The 25,176-nt window shown below is 50.2% G+C and overlaps 2 protein-coding genes across 6 annotated transcripts in view; one reads left to right on the top strand and one right to left on the bottom strand.

Moving 5' to 3' along the window:
- Positions 1 to 12,116, bottom strand: part of HGS (hepatocyte growth factor-regulated tyrosine kinase substrate) — a 23,390-nt gene extending 11,274 nt beyond the window's left edge. For 2 of the 5 annotated variants that reach the window (XM_066587148.1, XM_066587150.1), the window contains exons 1-13: positions 11,996 to 12,116; positions 8,715 to 8,799; positions 8,478 to 8,553; positions 5,931 to 6,023; positions 4,731 to 4,854; positions 2,988 to 3,040; positions 2,827 to 2,895; positions 2,484 to 2,608; positions 1,773 to 1,860; positions 1,533 to 1,631; positions 1,172 to 1,267; positions 1,048 to 1,086; positions 822 to 968 (exon numbers count right to left, since the gene is read on the bottom strand). In XM_066587148.1, the coding sequence (XP_066443245.1) occupies positions 822 to 968; positions 1,048 to 1,086; positions 1,172 to 1,267; positions 1,533 to 1,631; positions 1,773 to 1,860; positions 2,484 to 2,608; positions 2,827 to 2,895; positions 2,988 to 3,040; positions 4,731 to 4,854; positions 5,931 to 6,023; positions 8,478 to 8,553; positions 8,715 to 8,799; positions 11,996 to 12,032 (1,131 nt within the window). In that variant the 5' untranslated portion in view covers positions 12,033 to 12,116. The remainder of the gene's footprint in view (positions 1 to 821; positions 969 to 1,047; positions 1,087 to 1,171; positions 1,268 to 1,532; positions 1,632 to 1,772; positions 1,861 to 2,483; positions 2,609 to 2,826; positions 2,896 to 2,987; positions 3,041 to 4,730; positions 4,855 to 5,930; positions 6,024 to 8,477; positions 8,554 to 8,714; positions 8,800 to 11,995) is intronic. The other 3 variants (XM_066587152.1, XM_066587153.1, XM_066587151.1) reach the window with 2 other exon arrangements.
- ARL16 (ADP ribosylation factor like GTPase 16) lies at positions 11,908 to 25,176 on the top strand. Its single transcript, XM_066587154.1, has 5 exons — positions 11,908 to 12,239; positions 19,693 to 19,748; positions 21,040 to 21,156; positions 22,101 to 22,216; positions 24,951 to 25,176. Exons 1-5 carry the CDS (start codon positions 12,179 to 12,181, stop codon positions 25,114 to 25,116), a joined length of 516 nt encoding a protein of 171 aa, XP_066443251.1. The 5' UTR covers positions 11,908 to 12,178; the 3' UTR covers positions 25,117 to 25,176.

Below are 25,176 nucleotides of genomic sequence, written 5' to 3'. Positions count from 1 at the left end.
TCACAGCAGCATTTAAATGGGTTGTGCTGCTGTACACTACTGATGACCTATCCTGAAGATAGGCCATCAATAGTAGATCAGCAGGGGTCCATCGCCAGGGACCCTCACCGGACAGCGCACTTGGGCACCAAGCTGATTTCTGCTATAAGCACACAGCCTTGTTCCCACTGCCATGGCCCAACTTGTGTTGCAGGCAAAGCTCAGGTTGAAATGGATGGCAACTTGACCTACAATACCAAGCCATAAAGGAGCTGGCAATCTGCTATTAATGATCTATCCTGAGGACAGGCCACCAATAGTTTACAACTGAAATCCCCTTTAAAGTACAAAGCAGTGTATACTATTCACTCAGTTAAATGGGCTATACTTAGATTTATGTAGAACACTTCCTAAGAGGAGAGCAAGACTCCCACTACATGGTGACATGGGATACAAGTGTCACAGAACAGCAACACGTCTTAATGCCATTCGCTGTACCACATCAGTCTGGAGAGAGGCTACCAGCTGTAACCTTCAAAGCTACGTCAATGCTCAGTGGCAATTTAAGTGACCGCACTATAGAGGGAGCGACGTACATGCCGCTGAAATAAAGCTGCCAGAAAGGCAATGTAGCCCTAGCGTAACTGCAACGGGTGCTACTACATCAAAACCATGTCCGTGCCCCTTTGTTAGCAGTGTATCTAACATTAAACACACACACTACAGTGCATTATACATAATCTGTGTTCCTCTTGTGATGGGCCACGCACAAAGGCATTATGGCTGGATCGCCGTCCTACGTTGACAGAAAACCCGGATACAGATGAGAAATGGGCATTTACCTCCATGACGTTCACCATGCTCACAGGGGGCACCTCAGCCACCTGCACGGCAGGATCACTCATTGGTACAGGAGCAGAAGGAGTTGGACTTTTCCGGACTTCCTCCTGTTTTTTCTCCCAGTAGTTTCGGTTGAGGTACCGGGCCAGCTGTGTAGATTAGGATGGAGATGAGTATAGAACATCAACCTGACAATTACTGCATGTGGTCATTTACCGGGAAACTTACCTCTGGATCTACTTCTTCAGCAAAGGGAGCAGACGAATTCTGGGAATGAAAGAGAGGAGATCTGAGAACTGACTGATGAGGAAACTCAATTGGATCCAGGAAAACAGTCATGTTTGTTCCTCACCACAGCAGAAGAGTAGAGAGTACTGACAGGCGGAGCAGAGGAGGTGACAGGGGTGGGGTCCGTTTTCGGATATATGCCATAGGTGTTTTTCTGCTTCTGAAAAGCATTGATTTTACAGAAATTCAACATTAGAAAATGAAAGATTTAAATAAACTTACCATATAACCTCTATTTTAGTGCGGGCTATGCACAGACGACTTCCATTGAAGTCAAAGGAACCCTCTGTCCCTTCTGCAATCGTTGCGGAAAGGCCCCGGGGAATCCACGCCATCACCTAGCGATGGCACGGTCAAGTCTGTACTGCGCAGGTTGTGTAGTATGGTGTAAACGCAGTAATAGGATATGAACTTGACCCTCTTACCATCCTTTCCTTCTCTTCAGCCTCGGATTGTGACAAGGCTATAGCGAGCTGCAGCTCCTCTTCCTCTTGCAGCGCAGTTTCATCTCTTTTGGGAGGCATCTAACACACAGCAGTGCATGGACAGAGAGCACAAGTGTTATACGGCTTCAATACAAGCTCTGTATGCCCCACCTACATTGATGAATGTGGTTGTAACAAACGGAAAAAAAAAAAAGAAGAACGCTTGAATTTATACCTCACCTCCCTCACCTGTGACTGCTGAGATAGGGGGCTGGTCAGGTACTCAGGGGGCAGTTCACCACTAGTGGCCGATTTGCCTTCACCTTTCCTGAAAAGGAAAACAAGTCCATAAGAAATGGAGGGAAAAGACAAGGGTTTTACTAAAATAACAAAATTATCCCCCATCCGCAAGATAAGAAAAATGCAAATATGATACATTATAAAATGGGAGGGGGTGGAATTAGGTATATTTAATATTTCGTGAAATTAAAGTTTTTAACTTTTTTTGTACTGCAGTGTACTATGTCTCTAGCACCATCTCATTAAACCCTGCTGGAATGACGTGGCATCTGAAAAGATAGACAGAAGGAGAAGGCTTCCTTTGTCACCTAAAAGGCGGGGTATAATAAAAGTACTCAGGGGCAACCCTGGAGGCAGTCACTAGGCCCCATGCGCTCATATCAACCACTCAGCCTGTGATCATGTCACTGTAGACTGAATGGGTGACAGAGGGAGCCTCTTCCCTCTAATTACTCAGGTGACACTATTGACCGCAGCATCTGAGAGGTTAAATGGCCAGGATCAGAGCTGCATCCTGAGCCTGCTCCACACATGCCCAATACCCATATCCTAAGGTTAAAGGGGTTTTCCAGGCAAAATACTATTAATGACCCCTTTAAGACTGCTAACCCTGACAGTCAGTGTCCCTATATGCCGTAGGAGGAGTCTTACTTGTTCAGCTGTTCATAGCAGGGCTCACATACACGCACTTCCTTCTCAATACCAAACTTGGGGATGGTGGAATATTTAGAGGAGCATTTGCCACAGAAAATTTGGCCGCAGGCTCTGCAGTGATGCTGTAAAGGAGAGAATACCCATGTGACCACGGAGGACACTACACAATAACCTGCATACATTTAAACGGAAACTCTACCTTTAGCGTTATATCCCTGCTAAGGTCTGCAAAGTCTGTGTCCATACAGTATAAAAACAAGGACACTAGATATAAACTAATAGCTGAAAACATGATCTGGATGAGTAATTACACGGACGTGGGACATCGGCAGCCTCTAACCTTGCGTGTGACCACACCAAACTGAACGCGGCAGCGATGACACTCCTCAGCGTCCACCCAGTCAGGAGCCTAGGAAATAACCAGAAGGAACATTTTTACTCAAGAGTCAGTTTACATCAGCTCTTCGTCCCATCATAGACTGAATAATTAATCATGCTTACCCGCTCCGCTGCAAACATGGCATCGCTTTCCTTGAACTCAGGGAAATTGTGTCCTGAAACAAAAGCAAGAGGAAAATATATTAGAAAACTGAGAAAAAAACCTTAATGATGGAGTTTATTTTAAGACTACAAGAAAAAAAAAAGCCACGGCAGTGAGGCACTTGGTGTCACGCAACAAGCTACAGAGTCCCATCACGGACTGCGCAGAATAGAGTACAGCAACCATAATAAATTGATGACATTTAGCCTCGTACACAGGTAAAGAATCTGTTGGCTCATAGAAGGTACAATGCCGGACTATCAAGATCACCTGTATTACTGAATGAGAGAAAACAACTAGCAGAAAAGTAAATGGCGCAAGGCCATCCTCACACGGCCGGGTCGGATTCCGTACCGGTCCACCGTCTTCATATTATGTGCTGTGGATGGTGTGGCACACATGCGCAGTACAGATTATGCCGCGCTGTCGCTAGGCGATGACGCGGATTCCGTGACCTTTCTGCAATGATGATTGTGGAAGGGCCGCAGGTCGGAATGCTTCCATTGGCTTCAATGGAAGCCGTCCGTGCGGAATCCGCCTCAAAAACAGAGCCTGCTGTGATTTTTTTTCGCTGCGAGCAGAAGATCACAATTGATTTACGCTTGTGGGCAGGAAAAACGCTTTTCCATAGCATGTTATGGCCAGTATTTGCTGTGGAATGTGGAGGCGGACGCCCGCTCTGTATTCCGTAATGCAAATCTGCCCATGTACAGCCAGCCTAAGGCTTCGTTCAGATGGCGGAATTTTACTGTAGATTTGGGCAGAATCATTTCAGTACAATGCTAAATGCTATGTAAATCCACGTCGCAGTTCATATGCTCACAGATTCTGAAATCCATGTTACGGGGAAAAAGAAAGAAATTACATTATTAGCACAGAATCCAAGTCTGGCTGCCACACACAGATTTGGCCCATTGAGAGGGTTTAAATCCATGTGTGACTCGCAATAAAATCCACGGCTCAGCCTCAGATGAAACTGTTAGGTATGTTCCCAGGGCATAAGTCACAGGATGTTCATGCAGTTCCACATGCGGAGTTTGCTCTGTGAATGAAATTCTGCATGTGGATTTTGCCCAATTAGGAAAATATTATTTTTGTGCGATAACACTTGGAAAGTCCATATATGGATTTGCGTGAAAGTGAACATCAAAAAGATGCAGAATTGGACGCAGATTTAGGCCGCCTGCAGACGAGCGGGTCGGATCCGGCAGCGAGAAATCTCGCCGCGCGATCCGACCCCAGAGCCTGCAGGGGCGAGCGCGTACTCACCCGCGCCTGGCGGCCCCGGCTCTTTGATGTGCCGGCTGCCGCGCAGCCGGCGCATGCGCAGACCGGAGCCGGCGGCCAGGTGAGTGCGTGCTCCGCACAAAATTAGAACATGCCGCGGTTTGTTTGCCGCGCGAGATTTCGCGCGGCCAAACCGCGGCCGTCTGCATAGGAGTGCGTATTGTAATGCACTCCTATGCAGACTTTCAGCGGCGGAAATCCCGCGGGAAATCCCGCGGCGGGATTTCCGCTCGTCTGCAGGCGGCCTTAGAGGAAGAATTCACCTAAAAGTTTTCCCCTGTATATATACTCTTAGATCCAAGTTTGAAAAGTTCGATGTAGATCTGACAGTTTACCAGCCTGTGTGAACAAGGCCCAATAGAACAATCCAGCCCCTACAGCAGTAATATGACAAACTCTGAGCGGGCATCACTTACCTTCCACTTTCATGATCTGGTAGGTGTCCTGTACAACTTTATACTTGGGTTCGTTACGGAAGGCATGGGCCCAGGCCTGGATCAGATACAGAATCTTGTTGCGCACATTTGGTTCCACCTGACGCTGGATAAAATTTTCCGTTAGAAAAATCAGCAGCTATGACCCTGGGTAATAATAAGCCAGCGGGTCTGTAAGAGGGTTATACAAGTGCAAGCAGCTCTAACTGTACAGCACAGAGACAAACACACGAATGAGTCAGATCCTCAATGACACGGCTCACCTGACCGGGCAGGAAGTGGTGACACAGCGTCACGTTACACCCCAGTGCTTTCTATGCAGGACTCCACCCACAGGGAAACACCTCAAGTGTACACAGGGGCACAGGAGGTGGATTCCAATTTGGGAGTCTGTAGGTCCTGTAGAGTTCCTGCTGCCACCAGACTGATCCCTCACCCTTTTATGCCCTGTGTTATTACTGATGAACTACAATCAGGCTGTCAGTCTGAAGGATTCATATTCTTTTAGATAGGGCGGTGTAAATAGTTTGTAAAGTTACGTTCACATGCAGTGGATTTGGTGTGGAGTTTCTGCAGAGAAAACCCCACATTAAAATTTGCCCCGTTTGGTAGATTTTGATGCTGATCTGCAGCAGACCTCACTCTTGCAATTGACACAGTGAAATGTGCTGTGGTTCTGCACCAAAATCCACCCCGCATCTTGAGAGGCTTACAGCGAGATGTTCGTAAGCAGCACAAAACTGGAGCCGTGATCTGAAGTAACTGCATTAAAACTTCAATTCTGTTCCGGGAGATAAATCCCATTCCCCCACTCCCACATGTCACACTCCTAGCAGTCCTGGGAATGGAGTCATGGGAGGGGTTTAGGGGAATCCACACACTTTTTAGCGATTTTAGCTGCACCCCTACACCTGCCTGTGACATGTAGAGAATACTTCCAAGCAGGACCGCATATAGAAGGGGTCGCCAATATAGGTCTGTTTTGTTATGGCATGGTTTTCCCCAAATATGGTGCCACTTTTGCCCATGCCTGGTATTCTCAGTCCCGTTCAAGAAACTCTACACAGTTGTGATATAATACAGGCCAAGGACAAGAGTGGCGATGTGACTGAGAACAAACAAGGCTTCCATTTCCTTCAAATATCAGAAATCCCATTAGATAAGCAATGTAATCGCTAGCACCTTCTGCAGCTCCTTCAGTTCCTCCATCGTCTGCTTGTTGGCCACTTCATCATGTACGGTTGATCCACAGTTTTTCACCACAGACTCCAAGACCTGCAGGAAACACAGACGCCAGTGAGGATCTGCAAACAGCTGTGGCTAGACTCATTGGGGAAAGTTAAACCCCATTTAGACGGGACGACTGTTGGGCCAATGATGTCCGAGACTCGTCCCCGCATGTCCTCACTCTCGTGCTTCTGCACAGCAGCAAGTATTGCTGGCTTACAGCGGGGAGGCTGCTGGAGATTTCACTCCTCGCTCTCCCCCGGCCCTCTCCATTCACTTAACATAGCAGCTGTTCAGTACTGAACGGCTGCCATTTACACTGAATGATCATCGTTCAGGATTTCATGCAGCATTAATGATGTACGATCAGCTGAATGATGATCGTTCAGTATAAACAGCAGCTGTTCAGCACTGAACGGCCACTATGTTAAGTGAATGGAGAGCAGCGAGGAGCGAAATCTCCTCCAGCCGTCCCGGCCCCCTGCTGGCCGCTCTGTCAGAAAGCCAGCGATACTCGCTCCTGTGCAGCAGCATGGGAGCGAGTGTAAGCGGGGATGAGTGTCAGGCATCGTTTGCCCAACATTTGTCTTGTGCAAATGGGACTTTACACAAATACAATGTAGCTGTATGTAAAAGCTAGAGGTGCCCAAACATCCAACAGATAGAAACAGGTTTTGAAGAAAAAAAAACCCAAAAGAAACAGAAGTTATAAATTTTCTTCCGCAGAAACCGCGTCATGTAAACGGGACTGAGCTGCAGTAATTACCCAATGCTGCCCACGGAAAAGTGCTGAAGTTTTGGGAAGAAAAAAAATAAATAGAGCCCCTCTTTCTCCTTACACAGTCCCATCTAATGGCATCGAACCCCGAGGTGTTAAGTTGGTCAGTAGATCACATGAGGTCACAACAAAACCACTTCTTACAAAGTATCGGAATATGAGGTTTGGATAACATGACTAATAAGATTCCAATGCAGCGCATCACTGCCAATCTACAGTAAATTCAGCTAATTATGGGAAGCGCAACACATGATTATTGTTATTATGCTGCAGAGATGGACTAAGCAACAACGGCGAGGGCTTCAGTTACTGGATCTGTCAGCCGACGGCCAGTGGGGCCGCTCTTGGACTACGCCGGCTAGCTGGAGAAAGGGACCATATAATCTTATTCCATTTGTGTAGTGTATAAGGACAATGAGGGGGGCATTTATTAACATGATCATTGGTCAGCCAGTGTCTGTATATGGAAATGGTATCAGACATCACAAAAGGTGCACCGAGGTTTGTATATTCTTGGCACAAGTACAATATACTGGGGGAAATCTGCTAAAAAGGATTCACATAAGAATGGACAGTGTAACAAACAGCATTGTCTGTTACTGATGACATCAAATAAATGTCCCAGCATCCACAAATGTGTGTGACAGGAGAATACAAAGTGCACTAATAAAAGGGAACGTCTCATGTACATTTTGCTGCACTCACCGAGGGCAGCATCAAGTAGTGACAGACATGTTTCAGTGGTGTGTCACTGATCGGGTAACGTGCAGTGGTCCTGAAGACCCCATTTACACCGTAAGATCATCGCTCAAACAACAGTTTGAGTGATAGTTTTGAGTGATCCTCTTTGCATAGTCTAAAGTAGCTACTAAAGAGGTATGCAGGCGGAGTGGGACACCTGCGCTATCGTTCGGCGAACAATACAGCTGTTTTGCATAAGCTTACAGCTTGCGTCCCACTGTGAACTACCAGCGGGACACAAGCTAAAAAGAATCTTATCAGTGCTGCCGACTGTGATAACAGCCTGCACCGCTAATAAGAGTTCATCGCTCAATTATAGAAAGCTAGAATTGAGTGAGAAACGAATCGTGCACGAAAACAGCACAATGTCCGTGCATTTAGACGCAACGGTTATTGCTCAAAACACGGCTTTGAGCGAGAATCATTGTGTCTAAATGGGCTTTCAGAACTTACAACTGGTTGCTGCAGCTCCCAACAAGGAGCCCACCTTCCGTGATTGGCACTTTTCTTTGTATGCTGTGTAATAGCTAGGAAACTATCAGTTTGGTTCTTGCACGTCCCCCTCACATCAGTAAGTTCCTGTGTTTGCCCCAGGAGGAATGTTAGTCAGGAAATACTGGTTTGGGGTATTGATATGTTTGGAGATGTGAGTGTATACCAGGTACAGTGCTGATGTATCCGGCGGTTGTGAGGGATTCTACAGTGACCTGGACAAGGTCACCCACAAAACCAGTTCCTTTGCACGTCCCAAACATAAACCTTAAGTACAGTCCTAAATGTGGTAAACAATGGCCCACTTTCTATATTTGGAGGTATATAAGCACATTCCATCAGAAAACGTATAGTCATCCTATGAAATGCACTTTATTTAGTGAGGGAGCCCCTTTAACAAACAGTTTTGCACCCTGGTTTTCAGATGTACAGGGGGAGGGGCAGCAGCAACACTACGACTACATGTCTGAGTCAGTAGTCCTTGAGCTTACCTCCAGAGCAAATAGAGCAACATGTGGGTTTTTGTCATTGACTTTCTTCTTGATGGACGCCACGGCATATTTGGCTCTAAAAGTGAAAAAACCAAACATTGAATCAGTCACATTCAAACAAAATGGCAAACAGTGAACACCCCTCATCCCACCCACCCGTCTATGTGGGGCACATCCTCAAAAAACAGCTGTAGGGTCTGTTGTAAGCTCAGTGAACAAGAGGACTTGGTTACTTACTGAGTGTCGCCCTGGCGGATCATGTCACAGATCTGCAGAATGGATTCCCAGTCCGTCTCCAGAAGAAGCTGGCTGGTGGCTTTATCTGGAAAGAGACAACAGTTCAGCAGAAGGGAGACAACAGGTGGGGCGCTCTGCTACAAGCGGTCACAGTTCAGATCTTACTATCTGGTCATCAGGGGGTCAACGTTTCGCAGCTTTTTTCAGTTCCGAGCAGGTTAAATTCTAATTGGCTGCAATCATCAAACTAGTGATGTCATCACAGCCGTGTCTCAGTTAATGATGTCACTAATAATTCACTACCTCACGGCATATACTAAGCTATTTAGGCCCCATTTACTTGTCACTATGGGAACATATTCAGGATATTGCCTGGAAAGCTCCGGCACACACTGACCGCATAATAAGGGGTCACACACCTGATCTATGCCAACAGTGCCCACCCATTGGGCGCGTATGCCTCAATATATTGTATAGGAAAGCACACCATCCTATAGGTTCATTTGCTTCTTCTCCGCTGCTTAATGACCACAAAGTGCAGATACCAAGGAATATCCAACAAAACCAAGAGAGATCCATTTTCTTCTATTTTGGCTTGGTAAAATTAGTATTGCATGTAATACCAGCAGGGGCCACTGCGCACTGTATGGAGCTGTCTGCTTCTGGCAACAAAGACAGCTCTGCACTGACAGCATCCGTCCACAGGGTTCCCCACCCGTCGGCTACTGACCTAGCCTCAGGATAAAAGTCATCAACAGTAAACAGTGGGACAACTCCTGTCATTGCCTAGAGGCACCAGAAAACGGAGTCTATGGGCTTGTAGGACAGGAAACGTGGAGATCAGGGGTGCCTTCTTATACTTACCCGTCTCCCTATTCCTTCAGTGACAGCTTTGGGCACTGGACTCAGTTTGTGCATTGGACCCATCTCTGCATACACAGTGCCATCTATGGAGGTGCCAACTGCAGAGAGGAGTCCGATGCATGAACCGCCTGTCGACAGCAAGAGAACAGGGAGCCAGGGAAGTATGAAGAATGCCCCCTGGACTCCACCCTTCATGTCTGATGAGCCCATGAACTAAGCTGATGGTGCTTATAGCTGATGACAGCTTCCCTTTAACAGAAAAATCGCATCTCTGTGCCTCGTGTGGTGTGTGTATATATATATATATATATATATATATATATCACATAGCAGTGGGAGTATTAACGCAGACCGCCACCACCGAGCTATAGGCCTTCCAGGACACGAAGACGGCGGAGTGATCACCCAACGGTGGAGAGAGGACGATGGTTGGACAAATCCTCTCATTTTGCCCCTTTCAGTCCACTTCGGCTGTTAGTCATTCAGCGACTGCGGGTGATGGAGCCCGTGTGAGCGCCCCCTATAGAAGGCGTCGTCTCTTCTTGTTTCAGCCGCGACCATCACAGGCGAGTAATTTCTCGTAACGCCATCCCCTTCCCGCAGACCACCAGGGCGGGGTCACACGAGGCGGAATTTCCGTGCGGACTTCCTGCACAGAAATTCCTTTGGCAATCTAAAGCCTAAGCAAAAATCCCGCCCCCGCGCTGCTGAAACGGACGCGCGCAATTCACAGCCGCGACAAGTCAGTTGTATCGGCTCTCCTCTGTGGGGGCTGCAGCGGTATACAGGCAGGACGCTTCAAGGTGCAGGTTGTGAAGCTGTGGACATCTTGCAGAATTTCCGTGCGTCCGGCTGCAGACGTTCTATGAGACGTCCGTCCTGCGGGACCGCGGCCTAAAGGGCGCATCACACGGGCGGACCGCAGTGGACGTAATACAGTATTGCGGCACATAACTGCGCACACGGACGGGGTGATTTATTTACACAACCAAAATACACGAATGTGAAGGAACCGACGGAAAGCAGCGGCGGCTATTAGGGGAGCTACGTGCGCAAAATAAGAGCATGGAGAAACACAGGGCGTATATCAGCACCTGTGACCGGCCCCCAAATGTCAGAGATCCCCAGATACCTCCCCACAATGACACCCTCCGTGGCAGCCCTCACGCCCCCCGACAGCCCGGCCCTCTATGGCAGCGCCTCTGCGACAGCCCGGCCCTCCATGGCAGCCCCCTCACCCGGTGACAGTCAGGCCCTTCGTGGCAGCTCCTTCCCCCAGTGACAGCTCGGCCCTCCGTGGCAGCACCCCTGCGACTGCCCGGCCCTCCGTGGCAGTCCCCTCCCCCATCGACAGCCCGGCCCTCCGTGGCAGCACCCCTGCGACTGCCCGGCCCTCCGTGGCAGTCCCCTCCCCCATCGACAGCCCGGCCCTCCGTGGCAGCACCCCTGCGACTGCCCGGCCCTCCGTGGCAGTCCCCTCCCCCATCGACAGCCCGGCCCTCCGTGGCAGCACCCCTGCGACTGCCCGGCCCTCCGTGGCAGTCCCCTCCCCCATCGACAGCCCGGCCCTCCGTGGCAGCACCCCTGCGACTGCCCGGCCCTCCGTGGCAGTCCCCTCCCCCATCGACAGCCCGGCCCTCCGTGGCAGCACCCCTGCGACTGCCCGGCCCTCCGTGGCAGTCCCCTCCCCCATCGACAGCCCGGCCCTCCGTGGCAGCACCCCTGCGACTGCCCGGCCCTCCGTGGCAGTCCCCTTCCCCATCGACAGCCCAGCCCTCCGTGGCAGCACCCCTGCCTTCCGTGGCAGTCCCCTCCCCCATCGGCAGCCCGGCCCTCCGTGGCAGCACCCCTGCAACACCCCGGCCCTCCGTGGCAGTCCCCTCCCCCAGTGACAGCCCGGCCCTTCGTGGCAGCACCCCTGCATTCCGTGGCAGTCCCCTCCCCCATCGGCAGCCCGGCCCTCCGTGGCAGCACCCCTGCAACACCACGGCCCTCCGTGGCAGTCCCCTCCCCCATTGACAGCCTGGCCCTCCGTGGCAGTCCCCTCCCCCAGTGACAGTCAAACCCTCCCTGGCAGCCCCGTCTGCAGTTCGCTGACGGCCACCGATGCTGATTGGCCATCAGCACTCCTGGCTACCAGGGCACAGGGGCCACCGCCCCCAGCTGTATGGCTGTAGTGTGGCTCCCAGAGACATGGCGGGGCCTCTATAATGCGGGGGATGGGAAACAACAGTGGTGACATGTGAGGATGACCAGTGGCGCCCCTGAAGGACGGAGCAGGAATGACCACTACACACAGGGCGGTGACGCCGCGGACGGTCAGGATGTGATGACTGTGCGGAGACACAATGGCGGCCTCCACAGGGAGAGCCGTGTCACTGCAGCGGCACGTCCTCCTCACACCCGGCGCTCCTTACCCAGAAGCCTCTCGAACGTGCCGCCGCCTTTCCCCATCGTGACACCGGAGAGCAGCAGAGTCTGACACCGAGAGCCGCGAGCGCAGGGGACTTCCGCTTCCGGAAACAGGTCGGAAGACGATGACGCGGCTGGCGGAAGTGACGTCACGCGGAGGCTTCCCTGGTTACTGACGGCCGGGGGTCATGTGCCTCGTACTGGGGGCCACCGGCGTGGGGAAGACCCTGCTGATGAAGAGGCTGCACAGTATCCTTCTCTGCGGGAGAGCAGGCCTCTCATATATATATATACATTTAGATGTGTGCTTACATATACACACCTTGTCAACAACACTCCACTGATAGAAGAAGATGGCGTTTGCAGTAAAGCCCGTCCTGGGGTTCCATCTCAGGCAGATATAGAAATGCTGAGAGTTGTGGTGATTAGATGATCGGTCTTGTCACCTGAGGCCCCTAAAGCAGTTCCCCCTTGGCCTATAAAAGGCTCTCGGAGGCTCCTTGTGTGTAGTGACCTCTTCTGCTTGTGTAGAGCTTGTTGGCCACTAGACGCCTCTACGACGCAGAGAAGAGATTTCACCCCGTTACCAGAGTCTGAGAGGGGCGCATTATTGGGGTATAAGAAGCTGGATGGTCATATCAATGAAGTGTCCCCCACCGACCGTTCTGACCAAACTGTTAGGAGGTGTTGGGACCAGTGGATGTGTGAGGACACACAAGGTGACTGGGCTCAGGACGCCCCCTACAGACCACCAATAGAGAGGAGCGTCTGACCAGACTGTTAGGAGGTGTTGGGACCAGTGGATGTGTGAGGGCACACAAGGTGACTGGGCTCAGGACGCCCCCTACAGACCACCAATAGAGAGGAGCGTCCGACCAGACTGTTAGGGGGTGTTGGGGCCAGTGGATGTGTGAGGGCACACAAGGTGACCGGGCTCAGGACGCCCCCTACAGACCACCAGTAGAGAGGAGCGTCTGACCAGACTGTTAGGAGGTGTTGGGGCCAGTGGATGTGTGAGGGCACACAAGGTGACCGGGCTCAGGACGCCCCCTACAGACCACCAGTAGAGAGGAGCGTCTGACCAGGCTGTTAGGAGGTGTTGGGGCCAGTGGATGTGGATAAAGCGCTGCGGAATAAGTTGGCGCTATACAAATAAAGATTATTATTATTATTATGTGTGAGGGTACACAAGGCGACCGGGCTCACGACGCCACCTACAGACCACCAGTAGAGAGGACGGTCTGACCAGATTGTTAGGAGGTGTGGGGCCGGTGGATGTATGAGGGCACACAAAGTGACCAGGCTTAGGACCCTCGACAAACCACCAGTAAAGATGAGCGTCTGACCAGACTGTTAGAAGGTGTTGGGGCCAGTGGATGTGTGAGGGTACACAAGGCGACCGGGCTCACGACGCCCCCTACAGACCACAAGTCGAGAGGAGTGTCTGACCAGATTGTTAGGAGGTGTTGGGGCCAGTGGATGTATGAGGGCACACAAGGTGACCAGGCTCAGGACCCCCGACAGACCACCAGTAGAGAGGACAGTCAGACCAGAGTGTTAGGAAGTGTTCGGACCAGTGGATGTGTGAGGGTACACAAGGTGACCAGGCTCAGGACACCCCGACAGACCACCAGTAGAGAGGAGCGTCTGACCAGACTGTTAGGAGGTGTTGGGGCCAGTGGATGTGTGAGGGTACACAAGGTGACCGGGTTCACAACGCCCCCTACAGACCACCAGTAGAGAGGAGGGTCTGACCAGATTGTTAGGAGGTGTTGGGCCAGTGGATGTATGAGGGCACACAAGGCGACCGGGCTCAGGACCACAGACAGACCACCAGTAGAGAGGACAGTCGGACAAGACTGTTAGGAGGTGTTGGGACCAGTGGATGTGTGAGGGCACACAAGGTGACTGGGCTTAGGACGCCCCCTACAGACCACCCAGTAGAGAGGAGCGTCTGACCTGACTGTTAGATGGTGGTGTGACCAGTGGATGTGAGGGTACACAAGGTGACCGGGCTCAGGACGCCCCCTACAGACCACCAGTAGAGAGGACAGTCGGACCAGACTGTTAGGAGGTGTTGGGACCAGTGCATGTGTGAGGGCACACAAGGCGACCGGGCTCAGGATGCCCCTTACAGACCACCAGTAGAGAGGAGCGTCTGACCTGACTGTTAGGAGGTGTTGGGACCAGTGGATATGTGAGGGTACACAAGGCGACCGGGCTCACAACGCCCCCTACAGACCACCAGTAGAGAGGAGTGTCTAACCAGTCTGTTAGGAGGTGTTGGGACCAGTGGATGTGTGAGGGTACACAAGGTGACCGGGCTCAGGACGCCCCTTACAGACCACCAGTAGAGAGGAGGGTCTGACCAGACTGTTAGGAGGTGTTGGGGCCAGTGGATGTGTGAGGGTACACAAGGCGACCAGGCTCACGATGCCCCTTACAGACCACCAGTAGAGAGGAGGGTCTGACCAGACTGTTAGGAGGTGTTGGGGCCAGTGGATGTGTGAGGGCACACAAGGTGACTGGGCTCAGGACGCCCCCTACAGACCACGAGTAGAGAGGAGGGTCTGACCAGACTGTTAGGAGGTATTGGGGCCAGTGGATGTGTGAGGGTACACAAGGCGACCGGGCTCACGACCCCCCTACAGACCACCAATAGAGAGGAGCGTCCGACCAGACTGTTAGGAGGTGTTGGGGCCAGTGGATGTGTGAGGGCACACAAGGTGACTGGGCTCAGGACGCCCCCTACAGACCACCAATAGAGAGGAGCGTCCGACCAGACTGTTAGGAGGTGTTGGGGCTAGTGGATGTGTGAGGGCACACAAGGTGACCGCGCTCAGGAAGCCCCCTACAGACCACCAGTAGAGAGGAACGTCTGACCAGGCTGTTAGGAGGTGTTGGGGCCAGTGGATGTGGATAAAGCGCTGCGGAATAAGTTGGCGCTATACAAATAAAGATTATTATTATTATTATGTGTGAGAGTACACAAGGCGACCAGGCTCACGACGCCACCTACAGACCACCAGTAGAGAGGACGGTCTGACCAGATTGTTAGGAGGTGTGGGGCCGGTGGATGTATGAGGGCACACAAAGTGACCAGGCTTAGGACCCCCGACAAACCACCAGTAAAGAGGAGCATCTGACCAGACTGTTAGAAGGTGTTGGGGCCAGTGGATGTGTGAGGGTACACAAGGCGACCGGGCTCACAACGCCCCCTACAGACCACAAGTCGAGAGGAGTGTCTGACCAGATTGTTAGGAGGTGTTGGGGCCAGTGGATGTATGAGGGCACACAAGGTGACCAGGCTCAGGACCCCCGACAGACCACCAGTAGAGAGGACAGTCGGACCAGAGTGTTAGGAGGTGTTCGGACCAGTGGATGTGTGAGGGTACACAAGGTGACCAGGCTCAGGACACCCCGACAGACCACCAGTAGAGAGGAGCGTCTGACCAGACTGTTAGGTGTTGGGGCCAGTGGATGTGTGAGGGTACACAAGGCGACCGGGTTCACAACGCCCCCTACTGACCACCAGTAGAGAGGAAGGTCTGACCAGATTGTTAGGAGGTGTTGGGCCAGTGGATGTATGAGGGCACACAAGGCGACCGGGCTCAGGACCACAGACAGACCACCAGTAGAGAGGACAGTCGGACAAGACTGTTAGGAGGTGTTGGGACCAGTGGATGTGTGAGGGCACACAAGATGACTGGGCTTAGGACTCCCCCTACAGACCACCCAGTAGAGAGGAGCATCTGACCTGACTGTTAGATGGTGGTGTGACCAGTGGATGTGTGAGGGTACACAAGGTGACCGGGCTCAGGACGCCCCCTACAGACCACCAGTAGAGAGGACAGTCGGACCAGACTGTTAGGAGGTGTTGGGACCAGTGGATGCGTGAGGTCACACAAGGTGATCAGGCTCAGGACCCCCTACAGACCAACAGTAGAGAGGAGCGTCTGACCTGAGTGTTAGGAGGTGTTGGACCAGTGGATGTGTGAGGGTACACAAGGTGACCGGGCTCACGACGCTCCCTACAGACCACCAGTAGAGAGGAGGGTCTGACCAGATTGTTAGGAGGTGTTGGGGCCAGTGGATGTGTGAGGGCACACAAGGTGACCGGGCTTAGAACCCCCCTTACAGACCACTAACAGAGAGGAGGGTCTAACCAGACTGTTAGGAGGTGTTGGGACCAGTGGATGGGGGCACACAAGGTGACCGGGCTCAGGACCCCCACCAGTAGAGAGGAGTGTCTGACAAGACTGTTAGGAGGTGTTTGACCAGTGGATGTGTGAGGTCACACAAGTTGACCGGGCTCAGGACCCCCGACAGACCACCCAGTAGAGAGGAGCATCTTACCAGACTGTTAGGAGGTGTTGGACCAGTGGATGGAGGCACACAATGTGACCGGGCTCAGGGCGACCAATACAGACCACCAGTAGAGAGGAGCGTCTGACCAGACTGTTAGGAGGTGTTGGACCAGTGGATTGAGGCACACAAGGTGACCGGGCTCAGGGCGCCCCCCTACAGACCACCAGTTACAGCAAATGTGGAGCAATATGCTGATAAATCTCTCCAGGTGCTTGCTTTTTATAATAAGTGTCCAACTCTACATTCACACTGCTGTGTATTTTGTGATAGAAGTCACATGACACGTTGTGGAACGTATCCGGCACTAAAAACTCCTGAGCACCTTATTGCAAATTTTGCATTAAAAGATAGTTTTCTGAAAAGTAAGAAGTAGAGATGAGCGAGCGTACTCGGAAAAGCACTACTTGCTCGAGTAATTTGCTTTATCCGAGTATCGCTGTGCTCGTCCCTGAAGATTCGGGTGCCGGCACGGAGCGGGGAGCTGCAGGGGAGAGCGGGGAGGAACGGAGGTAAGATCTTTCTCTCCCTCTCTCCCGCCCGCTCTCCCCTGCTCCCCGCTGTGACTCACCTGTCAGCCGCAGCGGCACCCGAATCTTCAGACCCGAACACAGCGATACTCGGATAAAGCACATTACTCGAGCGAGTAGTGCTTATCCGAGTACGCTCGCTCATCTCTAGTAAGAAGCATGAAAAGAAAATCATGTTTATGGCTAAAGGTCACCCAAGAAGATCCACAACTCAGTGTCAACAAGTGGCCTGATTAGGCTTGGGGGATGATTACAAGTGCAACGGCTCATTTCCTTAAGGTCATAGACTGGTAGAGTTAGAAGGAACCTCCAGGGTCATGTGGTCCAACCCCCTGCTCAGTGCAGGACTCACTAAATCATCCCAGACAGATATTTGTCCAGCCCCTGTCTGAAGACTTCCTTTGAAGGAGAACTCACCACCTCCCGTGGTAACCTGTTCCACTCATTGATCACCCTCACTGTCTAATATCTAATCTATGTCTCCCCCCTTTCAGTTTCATCCCATTGCTTCTAGTCTTTCCTTGTACAAATGAGAATAGGGCTGATCCCTCTGCACTGTGACAGCCCTTCAGATATTTGTAGACAGCTATTTAGGGCCTCATGTCCACGGCCACGTTTTCACTGCGTATCACAGATGCGTCATACGCAATGAATGGAGTCAACGAAAATCAATGGACCTTCATTGATCCTTGCATGTAGACACTGCGTATTGATACGCTACAGAAATAAATCGCTAGCATACTCTATTTCTCTGCGTACGTATGCAGCATCAGCCCTATACACTTGTATGGGCAGCATTTCCATACGCATCCACCGCTATAAAAGAGAGCGGGGAATTTTTTAAAAATCGCACTGCATGTGAGCATGTGATTCGCAGGCATGCGCAGTGCCATACACTGCCATATGCAGTCTCTGCCGGCAGAGCACATGGTTGCCAAATGTATAAAACAGTGCCGGAAGACCCGCAGCGGTTCATGCATCCGGCCGTGGGCCTGGGCCCTAAGTCTCCTCTCAGCCTTCTTTTTTGCAACATTCCCGGATCCTTCAACCGTTCCTCATAGGACATGACTTGCAGACCGCTCACCATCCTGCTTGCTCTTCTCTAAACTTGCTCCAGTTTGTCGATGTCTTTTTTAAGATGCTTCTAGGCAAAATGATTATTGTTCAAAAAGTCGTTCAGATGATCAAAAGTGAGCGCTAATTGTTTGGTCTAAACGCAGCCAACGACCAAACGATAAATCGTTCGCTTTTCGTTCTTCGTTAATTTTCTCCAGGCATGAAAACCATCGTTGGCTCGTTGACTTATGGTTCGGGTTATCCAGCACTCGTTCCGTCGTTCTCATCACTTATACAGCGGATGTGGAAGACTGAAGGATTCTCCATTGACCGAGCCAACGATGTATCTGCTGTATAAACAGGCTGCCCGAGCCAGCGGTGACGTCACCCACTTGTTCACACGATAAGTGGCTCGTCTAGAAGGCCCTGCTAAGAGGGGTGATAATATAAGGGTTCCTCCATCTGCCCCGGGGTGGCTGGAGGTTGTACAAGGGGGTATGACAGTAAGGGTGCCTGTACTATTCACTAGCTGTTATTGGAAAGCTCCTGCATCCGCCAGCTATTTCTCCGGACCCCCGTGGACACGTGAACGCTCGGGTTTTCCATGGCGAGAGTGGAGAAAGCCGTAGACGGTCAGCACTGACAGCGGCTTATCTCCCGGGATAACAAAAGGATTTGGCATTGACGTTTAATGTGCCTCATCCTTCTTTTCCCTGATATCATCTGTGGGGAAAGTTGGGAGGTCCCCAACACATAGAGTAGTCAGCCATTCCTGCCCAAACTGGTAGATTCGGATGACTTTTCACTAGTATTTATGCGGAATGTATGAACTTTAAAAACATTTTTTTTACTAATTAAAACAAGATATGAAACGTGTTCCTTTTTTCTAATCAGTTTTTTATTTTCTGTAGATTATTTTTTATTGTGTTTTTTGGTACTTTGATTATAGAGGCAGCCTTCTTCTCTGCACTGCAGTTAACAACATTTAGAGATTTGCTTTACAGCAGCGACATAGACAGGAGCTGACCTACTGACCTCTATGGGTGTTCCAGGTATTCTCTGTAACCTGTGCAGAGCTCATTGTGCAGGGAGCGGAGGAGGTGAGCTGTGACCATCACTTAATGTGTACGGTGGATCCTGTATTATCTATATACAGATGTTACCTTTGTAATCCTGCCTGTGATGACAATGAGATGACGTCTGAAACGTTTTTCCGTAGAATAGGAGGTGTCTGACTATTATTAGGCCCAATGCTCAGTGTGAAGCCTGCAGGATTTTAGTTTTTTTTTTTCAAAAGTAAAAAAAATCACGAAAAACTCTTAGATGTGTTTAATATAAAACTTGATTTTTTCCAACAGGGCATTTCCTGATGATACTTTCCCTTTAACAGGCTGTGCTCTTTCTTCTGGATGTCACTTGCATCTACCAGAACCTAACATTTTTCTTGCTGCTCCCCAAGTTCAGATGAGTGCTGTGCCCCAAATATTTTCCTTTGATCCGGGCATCATTTGAAAGCTGAGATTCTCTGCTTTAATATGATGCCACGGTCTTCAACTCTAGTCCTTATATTGTATTGCAACAAGACTATAAAGTTATGTGTAATATAACTCCATGACAAATAAAGGGTTAAACCCGAACCAGTGGGAGGAGTACCCCGATATACTTCACTATGTGGAATGAGTCTTGTTTTAGCACTAAACCTAATCGTATGTACAAATGCTGTAGGAATATTCCTTAACATTCCACTGTAGAGCTGTGTGCTAGAGACTCCACCGACCCAGGAGATGTGCCGCCCACCCAGCCCACTGTAAGTTACCAAGATCCTCCACCGCACACATTCATAATGGCCTCAGAGTATGTTCCCGTATGGCGTAGACCCTGCATATTGTTGTGGTAATTGCAATAGGTGGTATGGCAAAAAAAAAAAATCTAACATAGGCCGCCTGCAGACGAGCGGAAATCCCGCCGCGGGATTTCCCGCGGGATTTCCGCCGCTGAAAGTCTGCATAGGAGTGCATTACAATACGCACTGCTATGCAGACGGCCACGGTTTGGCCGCGCGAAATCTCGCGCGGCAAACAAACCGCGGCATGTTCTAATTTTCTGCGGGGCACGCACTCACCTGGCCGCCGGCTCCGGTCTGCGCATGCGCCGGCTGCGCGGCAGCCGACACATCAAAGAGCCGGGGCCGCCAGGCGCGGGTGAGTACGCGCTCGTCCCTGCAGGCTCTGGGGTCGGATCGCGCGGCGAGATTTCTCGCTGCCGGATCCGACCCGCTCGTCTGCAGGCGGCCTAAGGTTTATTGCACCCTGGTGGCCAATCTAGTGAACTACGCCAACTGCAATATGTCATATGTTAATAGGCCAATGAGAAATTATCAAATTCTCTCTTTCTATAGGAGGAATTAAGATGATGGGGCAAAATGGCAATGTTTGTTGCCTCTCCTGTAAAGTTTGATAGATTTGACATACCACCTATTGCAGTTACCACAATAATATTTTGTACCATGCAGAAAATGCTCAGCGTATTACAGTACAGGCCAAAGCAATGTTGGGCGTAGTCTTACAATGTCTTCACTTCTGTAGTATTGCATTATCAGCGTCATCACATCTGAAAGTGCCGCAGACATGCCGGGGGGATTATTCAACATAGTTGGGAGTTTCACCGGATCTTCTTTCTTTTTCTCTGTGGATGTGCAGTACTTTTTTCTTTGAACTCCTGCTTTCCTGTGGAACTGCGGCCCGTCTGCAGTGTCAGCTGCGGGTGAGCCGCGGATCGTACGGCTTCCATTGACTTCAATGGAAGCCGTCCGTGCGGGATCCCCAGCAGAATGGAGCATGCTGCGATTTGTTTTACAGACCGAAAGGTTCCGCAAATCAAATCCGCATGCTTTAATGCATTTGCGGACGCCCGTGTATCCCTATGGGCGGCCTGATTTGCAGATCTTCCGTGCAGATTCGGCAAATCAGATCCACCAGTGGACATGAGGCCTCAATGGGACATCACAGGTAATTTATAAGGGTTTGTTTCTAAGAACTCATTTATACAGTATTTGCATTTTTTTCATGAACTCCTCCATTCTGGGCGTTCTGCTGAAGGTTGGCACAAATCTGACTGATCTGACAATCCAGAGGACGCGTGTGACCGTGCGAGAGGTGGGTGGTTCCATGGTTCCCATCTGGCCCAGTTATTACAAGGACTGCCCGGCTGTGCTGGTAAGACTTAGTTGGGTGATGCCTCATTACCGCTCACTTGATAGCGCTTGTCCAGTTTAGAAAACCCATTTTCACATATCCTGTTTGGGGATTCTAAAGGGTCCTTTTAGACGAGCCGATTCTTGTATGAACCGGTGAGTGACGTCACTGCCGCCTCGTTCGCACTCGTGCAGCCTGTATAGACCGGCAGATGCATCGTTGGCTCGTTCAACCAAGAATCGTTGGGTTTAAGCAGCGCTCATTCCGTTGTTACTTATACAGGGAATGTGAACGAATGAACAATTTCTCATTTGAACGAGCCAACGATGTATCTGCTGTATAGACGGGCTGCCCGAGCGACATCGTTGGCTCGGTCAAACGAGAAATCGGCTTGTCTAAATGGAACCTTATTAAGCAAAACCGTGAGGGGATCATGTTGAAGGGAGAGTGCTTCAGGGTCACTGATTTGTACTTTAGTAGACCAATTAATTAATGAGTTTACACCCCTTGGATCAGCTGTGATACAGTATATTGTAGATAGAATGGATGTGACTGTCTAACCAATGACAGGTATATTAGTTCAAATATGTAAAAGAGGCAGCATCCACACTGCTGGATGAAGTAAAACCGACTTTATTCCCCCTGGTCCATAGTGGCAACGTTTCGACCTGAACTGAGATCTTTGTCAAGCCCTTGACCTCAGTTGAGGTCGAAACGTTGCCACTATGGACCAGGGGGAATAAAGTCGGTTTTACTTCATCCAGCAGTGTGGATGCTGCCTCTTTTACATATTTGAACTATGTGGTGGATCTGGGTCCGATCCTGATGTGGGCTGCGTCCTAGTCCTTTATCCATTGCACCAGTGCACTGGTATATATGTGAGCGCTGCAGGTTATTATTTCTGTATTTTGCAAGGTATTTTAGTTCCATTAATCATATAATTGTATATTTTTCCCCAATTCTAGTTCATTGTGGATGCTGCTAACATAAATCAGGTGTCTGCCTCTTGTATCCAGCTTCTGTCCGTGCTCTCGGCTCCTGCTCTTTCCACGGTGCCGGTCCTTGTTGTCTTCAATAAAACGTAAGTAATGCTAATGACATCCCGCTTTCAGATGTGTATCAGTAGGCTCTCCCATATCGTTAACCTAATGAAAGGGTTTTTCTTTCCTTTTACATGGACTCCCTGCCCCTCCCTAGCTATGGTAAGTCCAACATGCTGCTTATGTACCTAAAGGCCCATTTACACGGGATGAATGCCCGGCAAATGATGACCGACATTTATCCCCATATACTCATGCTACTGCAAAGGAGCAAGTATCGCTGGCTCTTTGACAGAGCGGCCAGCAGGGGGCCGGGATGGCTGCAGGAGATTTCACTCCTCGCTCTCCCCCGCCCCTCTCTATTGACTTAACATAGTGGCCATTCAGTACTGAACGGCTGCTATTTACACTGAACGATGATCGTTCAGCTCATCATCCATCCTTTACTGCTATTAACCCTTTAAATGCCACTGTCAGTTCTGACAGCGGTATTTAAATCCCCCCAAGGATGTTCGGGGGTCTCGTACGGCCCCTCCACAGTGAGATCGCAGGGAGACGTGTGGGTGTCATGACAGCGGGGGGCCTTCTGAAAGGCCCCAGGGCTGCTTTAACAGACTGCCTCTCAAGCCGTGGGGTGGCTTAATAGACTGCCTGTCAGATCGCAGTATGATGTAATGCTATAGCATTACATTATACTGCAGGAGCGATCAAAGCATCGCTTGTTGTGGTTCCCTAGGGGGGGGGGGCTAAAAAAAATTAAAATAAGATCAATAAGCTGCCCATCCATAGACTGGCGGCGCGGGTCTGGTGCCAGGCTAAGGAGGTAAATGGGTTCTCTGACATAGTCATGGACATGCCATTATGGAGAAACCCTGGGCTACCGAAGCTACTATCACTAACTAACCTTGAGGCATGGGAACAGTACGGCATAACGTGCCTGGGCGCCCTATACGACTCAAATACCCTGCTATCCTTTGAACAGTTGCAAAATCAATACCGAATACCCCGAACCCACTTCTACAAATATCTACAGATCCGGCATGCAATCCAGGCGCAATTTCACCGTCGAGTAGCAATATATCCCATTACCCCTTAATAGGAATATTAAGATCGCAAGGTCCCAGAGGACTTATTTCAACACTGTACTCCCACCTAACAACCTCAAAAGCTGCTCGAGAGATTCCTCCAACCCTCTCTAAATGGAAGCTCTTAATCCCAACGCTGACAGAAGAAACCTTCCAAGAAGTCCTAGAATCTCATCTATTCGTTTCCCCCTCTGCAAACAATAAAATGACCCAGCTATATATAGTAGACCAATGCTACCTCACCCCGGCGAAGCTACGTAGGATGGGCAGAAACCTGTCCCCACACTGTACCCGTTGTACATGCACATATGCTGATTTCTGGCACATGATTTGGGACTGCCCAGCGATCCGGTCATACTGGGGTGAGGTCATAAGCCTGCTGTCCACAATTCTGGTCGTCCCGGTTCCCATCACTCCAGAAATCTGCCTCTTTGGCGTCCTTGACGCAGAACATTGGCAGCACTATGACAGAGTCTTCTTACGGGAAGTCCTATTCCTTGCTAGAAAGGTTATCGCGCTGCGTTTGATGGATCCAAGAGGCCCGACTTTGGGGATGTGGAAAAAGATCACCAACACAACCATACCCTACAAGAACCTAGTCTATAAAGCACGTAATTGCCAGGACAAATTCCAAAAAGTGTGGGGCCAATGGTGCGACTCATCGTTAACCCTGTTCCCTCAGCAACCACTTACTTTAGCCATATCAGCGATGCAAAGACGGCATTAACAACCTGAGGAAATGATTGACCTAACCCCTACTCTTGAATACCTATTCAATACACCCCGCCTATGAGTCCCCAGAGAATCATATTCCACGCTGTGGTAAGCCCTTTCTGTAGATATAACCATAACTCTTCTCCCATCTTTTCCTTTTTATGTATAAAGTCTATACACTAATATACTTCCAGCCCTAAAATTGATATGTAACCCTCACTATGCACTCTACTGCTACTTCCCCTGCCATGAACCCCCATGACTCTTTGGTCAGCCAAGGTCCCGAGCGATGGATCCCGGCCAATCAACTATTGATGGCCTATCCCGAGGATAGTATTTTCCCAGGAAAACCCCTTTTAAGGATGCGTTTACACATGCGTTTTTTGTTTTTTACGCAGTATTTGAAGTGAAATCCAGAAGTTGGTCCAAAAAGAGTAGATAAAGTAATTGTTCTTACTCTCTTACCTGATTTTTGGCTTCAGAAACCGCATAATAAACCTGAGGACAACCTGCATGTGTGATGCACCCTTAGGCCTCTCTCACACAGGCGCTTTTTACCACGATTAATGTGGTGTTTTGAACGCCGTGTTGATTGCAGTATAACGCGCCAATTGAAATCAATGGGGCTTTGCAGACATACGCTCGATCACAGCGCTGGACGATGCTTTCCAGCGTCGCGATGTCCGTTTGGTGCACCTCATCACCCATCACAATCATGGGGCGCACCAAAACACCCTGTTGGCCGCAGGATCTGCGGCTGAAAGCAAAATTAAAGTCGTGGTGAAGCACCACATTTAAAATTGCGGCACTTTGCCACCTTCATGTGTGAGAGCGGCCTTAGTGTTGCACATTTATTCAATTAATTGGGGTTGCAGTAATTAATTAGTCTGTGGCATTGATATTTGGAATGATGGGCGCTGCACTTCCTTCTACATTGCACGCTGGAGACTAATGCATATGATCTGATTACTTGTAGGGATCTGCCGTGTTGTATGTCACTGGTGGAGATGAAATCACTGTTCCGATTGAATGACGTTATGGCCTGCGCTAAGCAGCCAATCACAGTCATGGAAACTAGCGCCCTGGAGGGCTCGGGACTTCAGGAGGTCTTACAGTGGCTGCATTCATCCGCTGGCCCCTAAGTATAAGATGCAAGATGAAATACTTTATATTTCTAATAGAATAAAACTGTCTAAAGGATA

This window comes from Eleutherodactylus coqui, chromosome 13, assembly GCF_035609145.1.
Source record: "Eleutherodactylus coqui strain aEleCoq1 chromosome 13, aEleCoq1.hap1, whole genome shotgun sequence".
NCBI lineage: Eukaryota > Metazoa > Chordata > Amphibia > Anura > Eleutherodactylidae > Eleutherodactylus > Eleutherodactylus coqui.
Note: the sequence above shows the minus strand (reverse complement) of the source record. Positions and strands in the feature narration are given on the sequence as shown.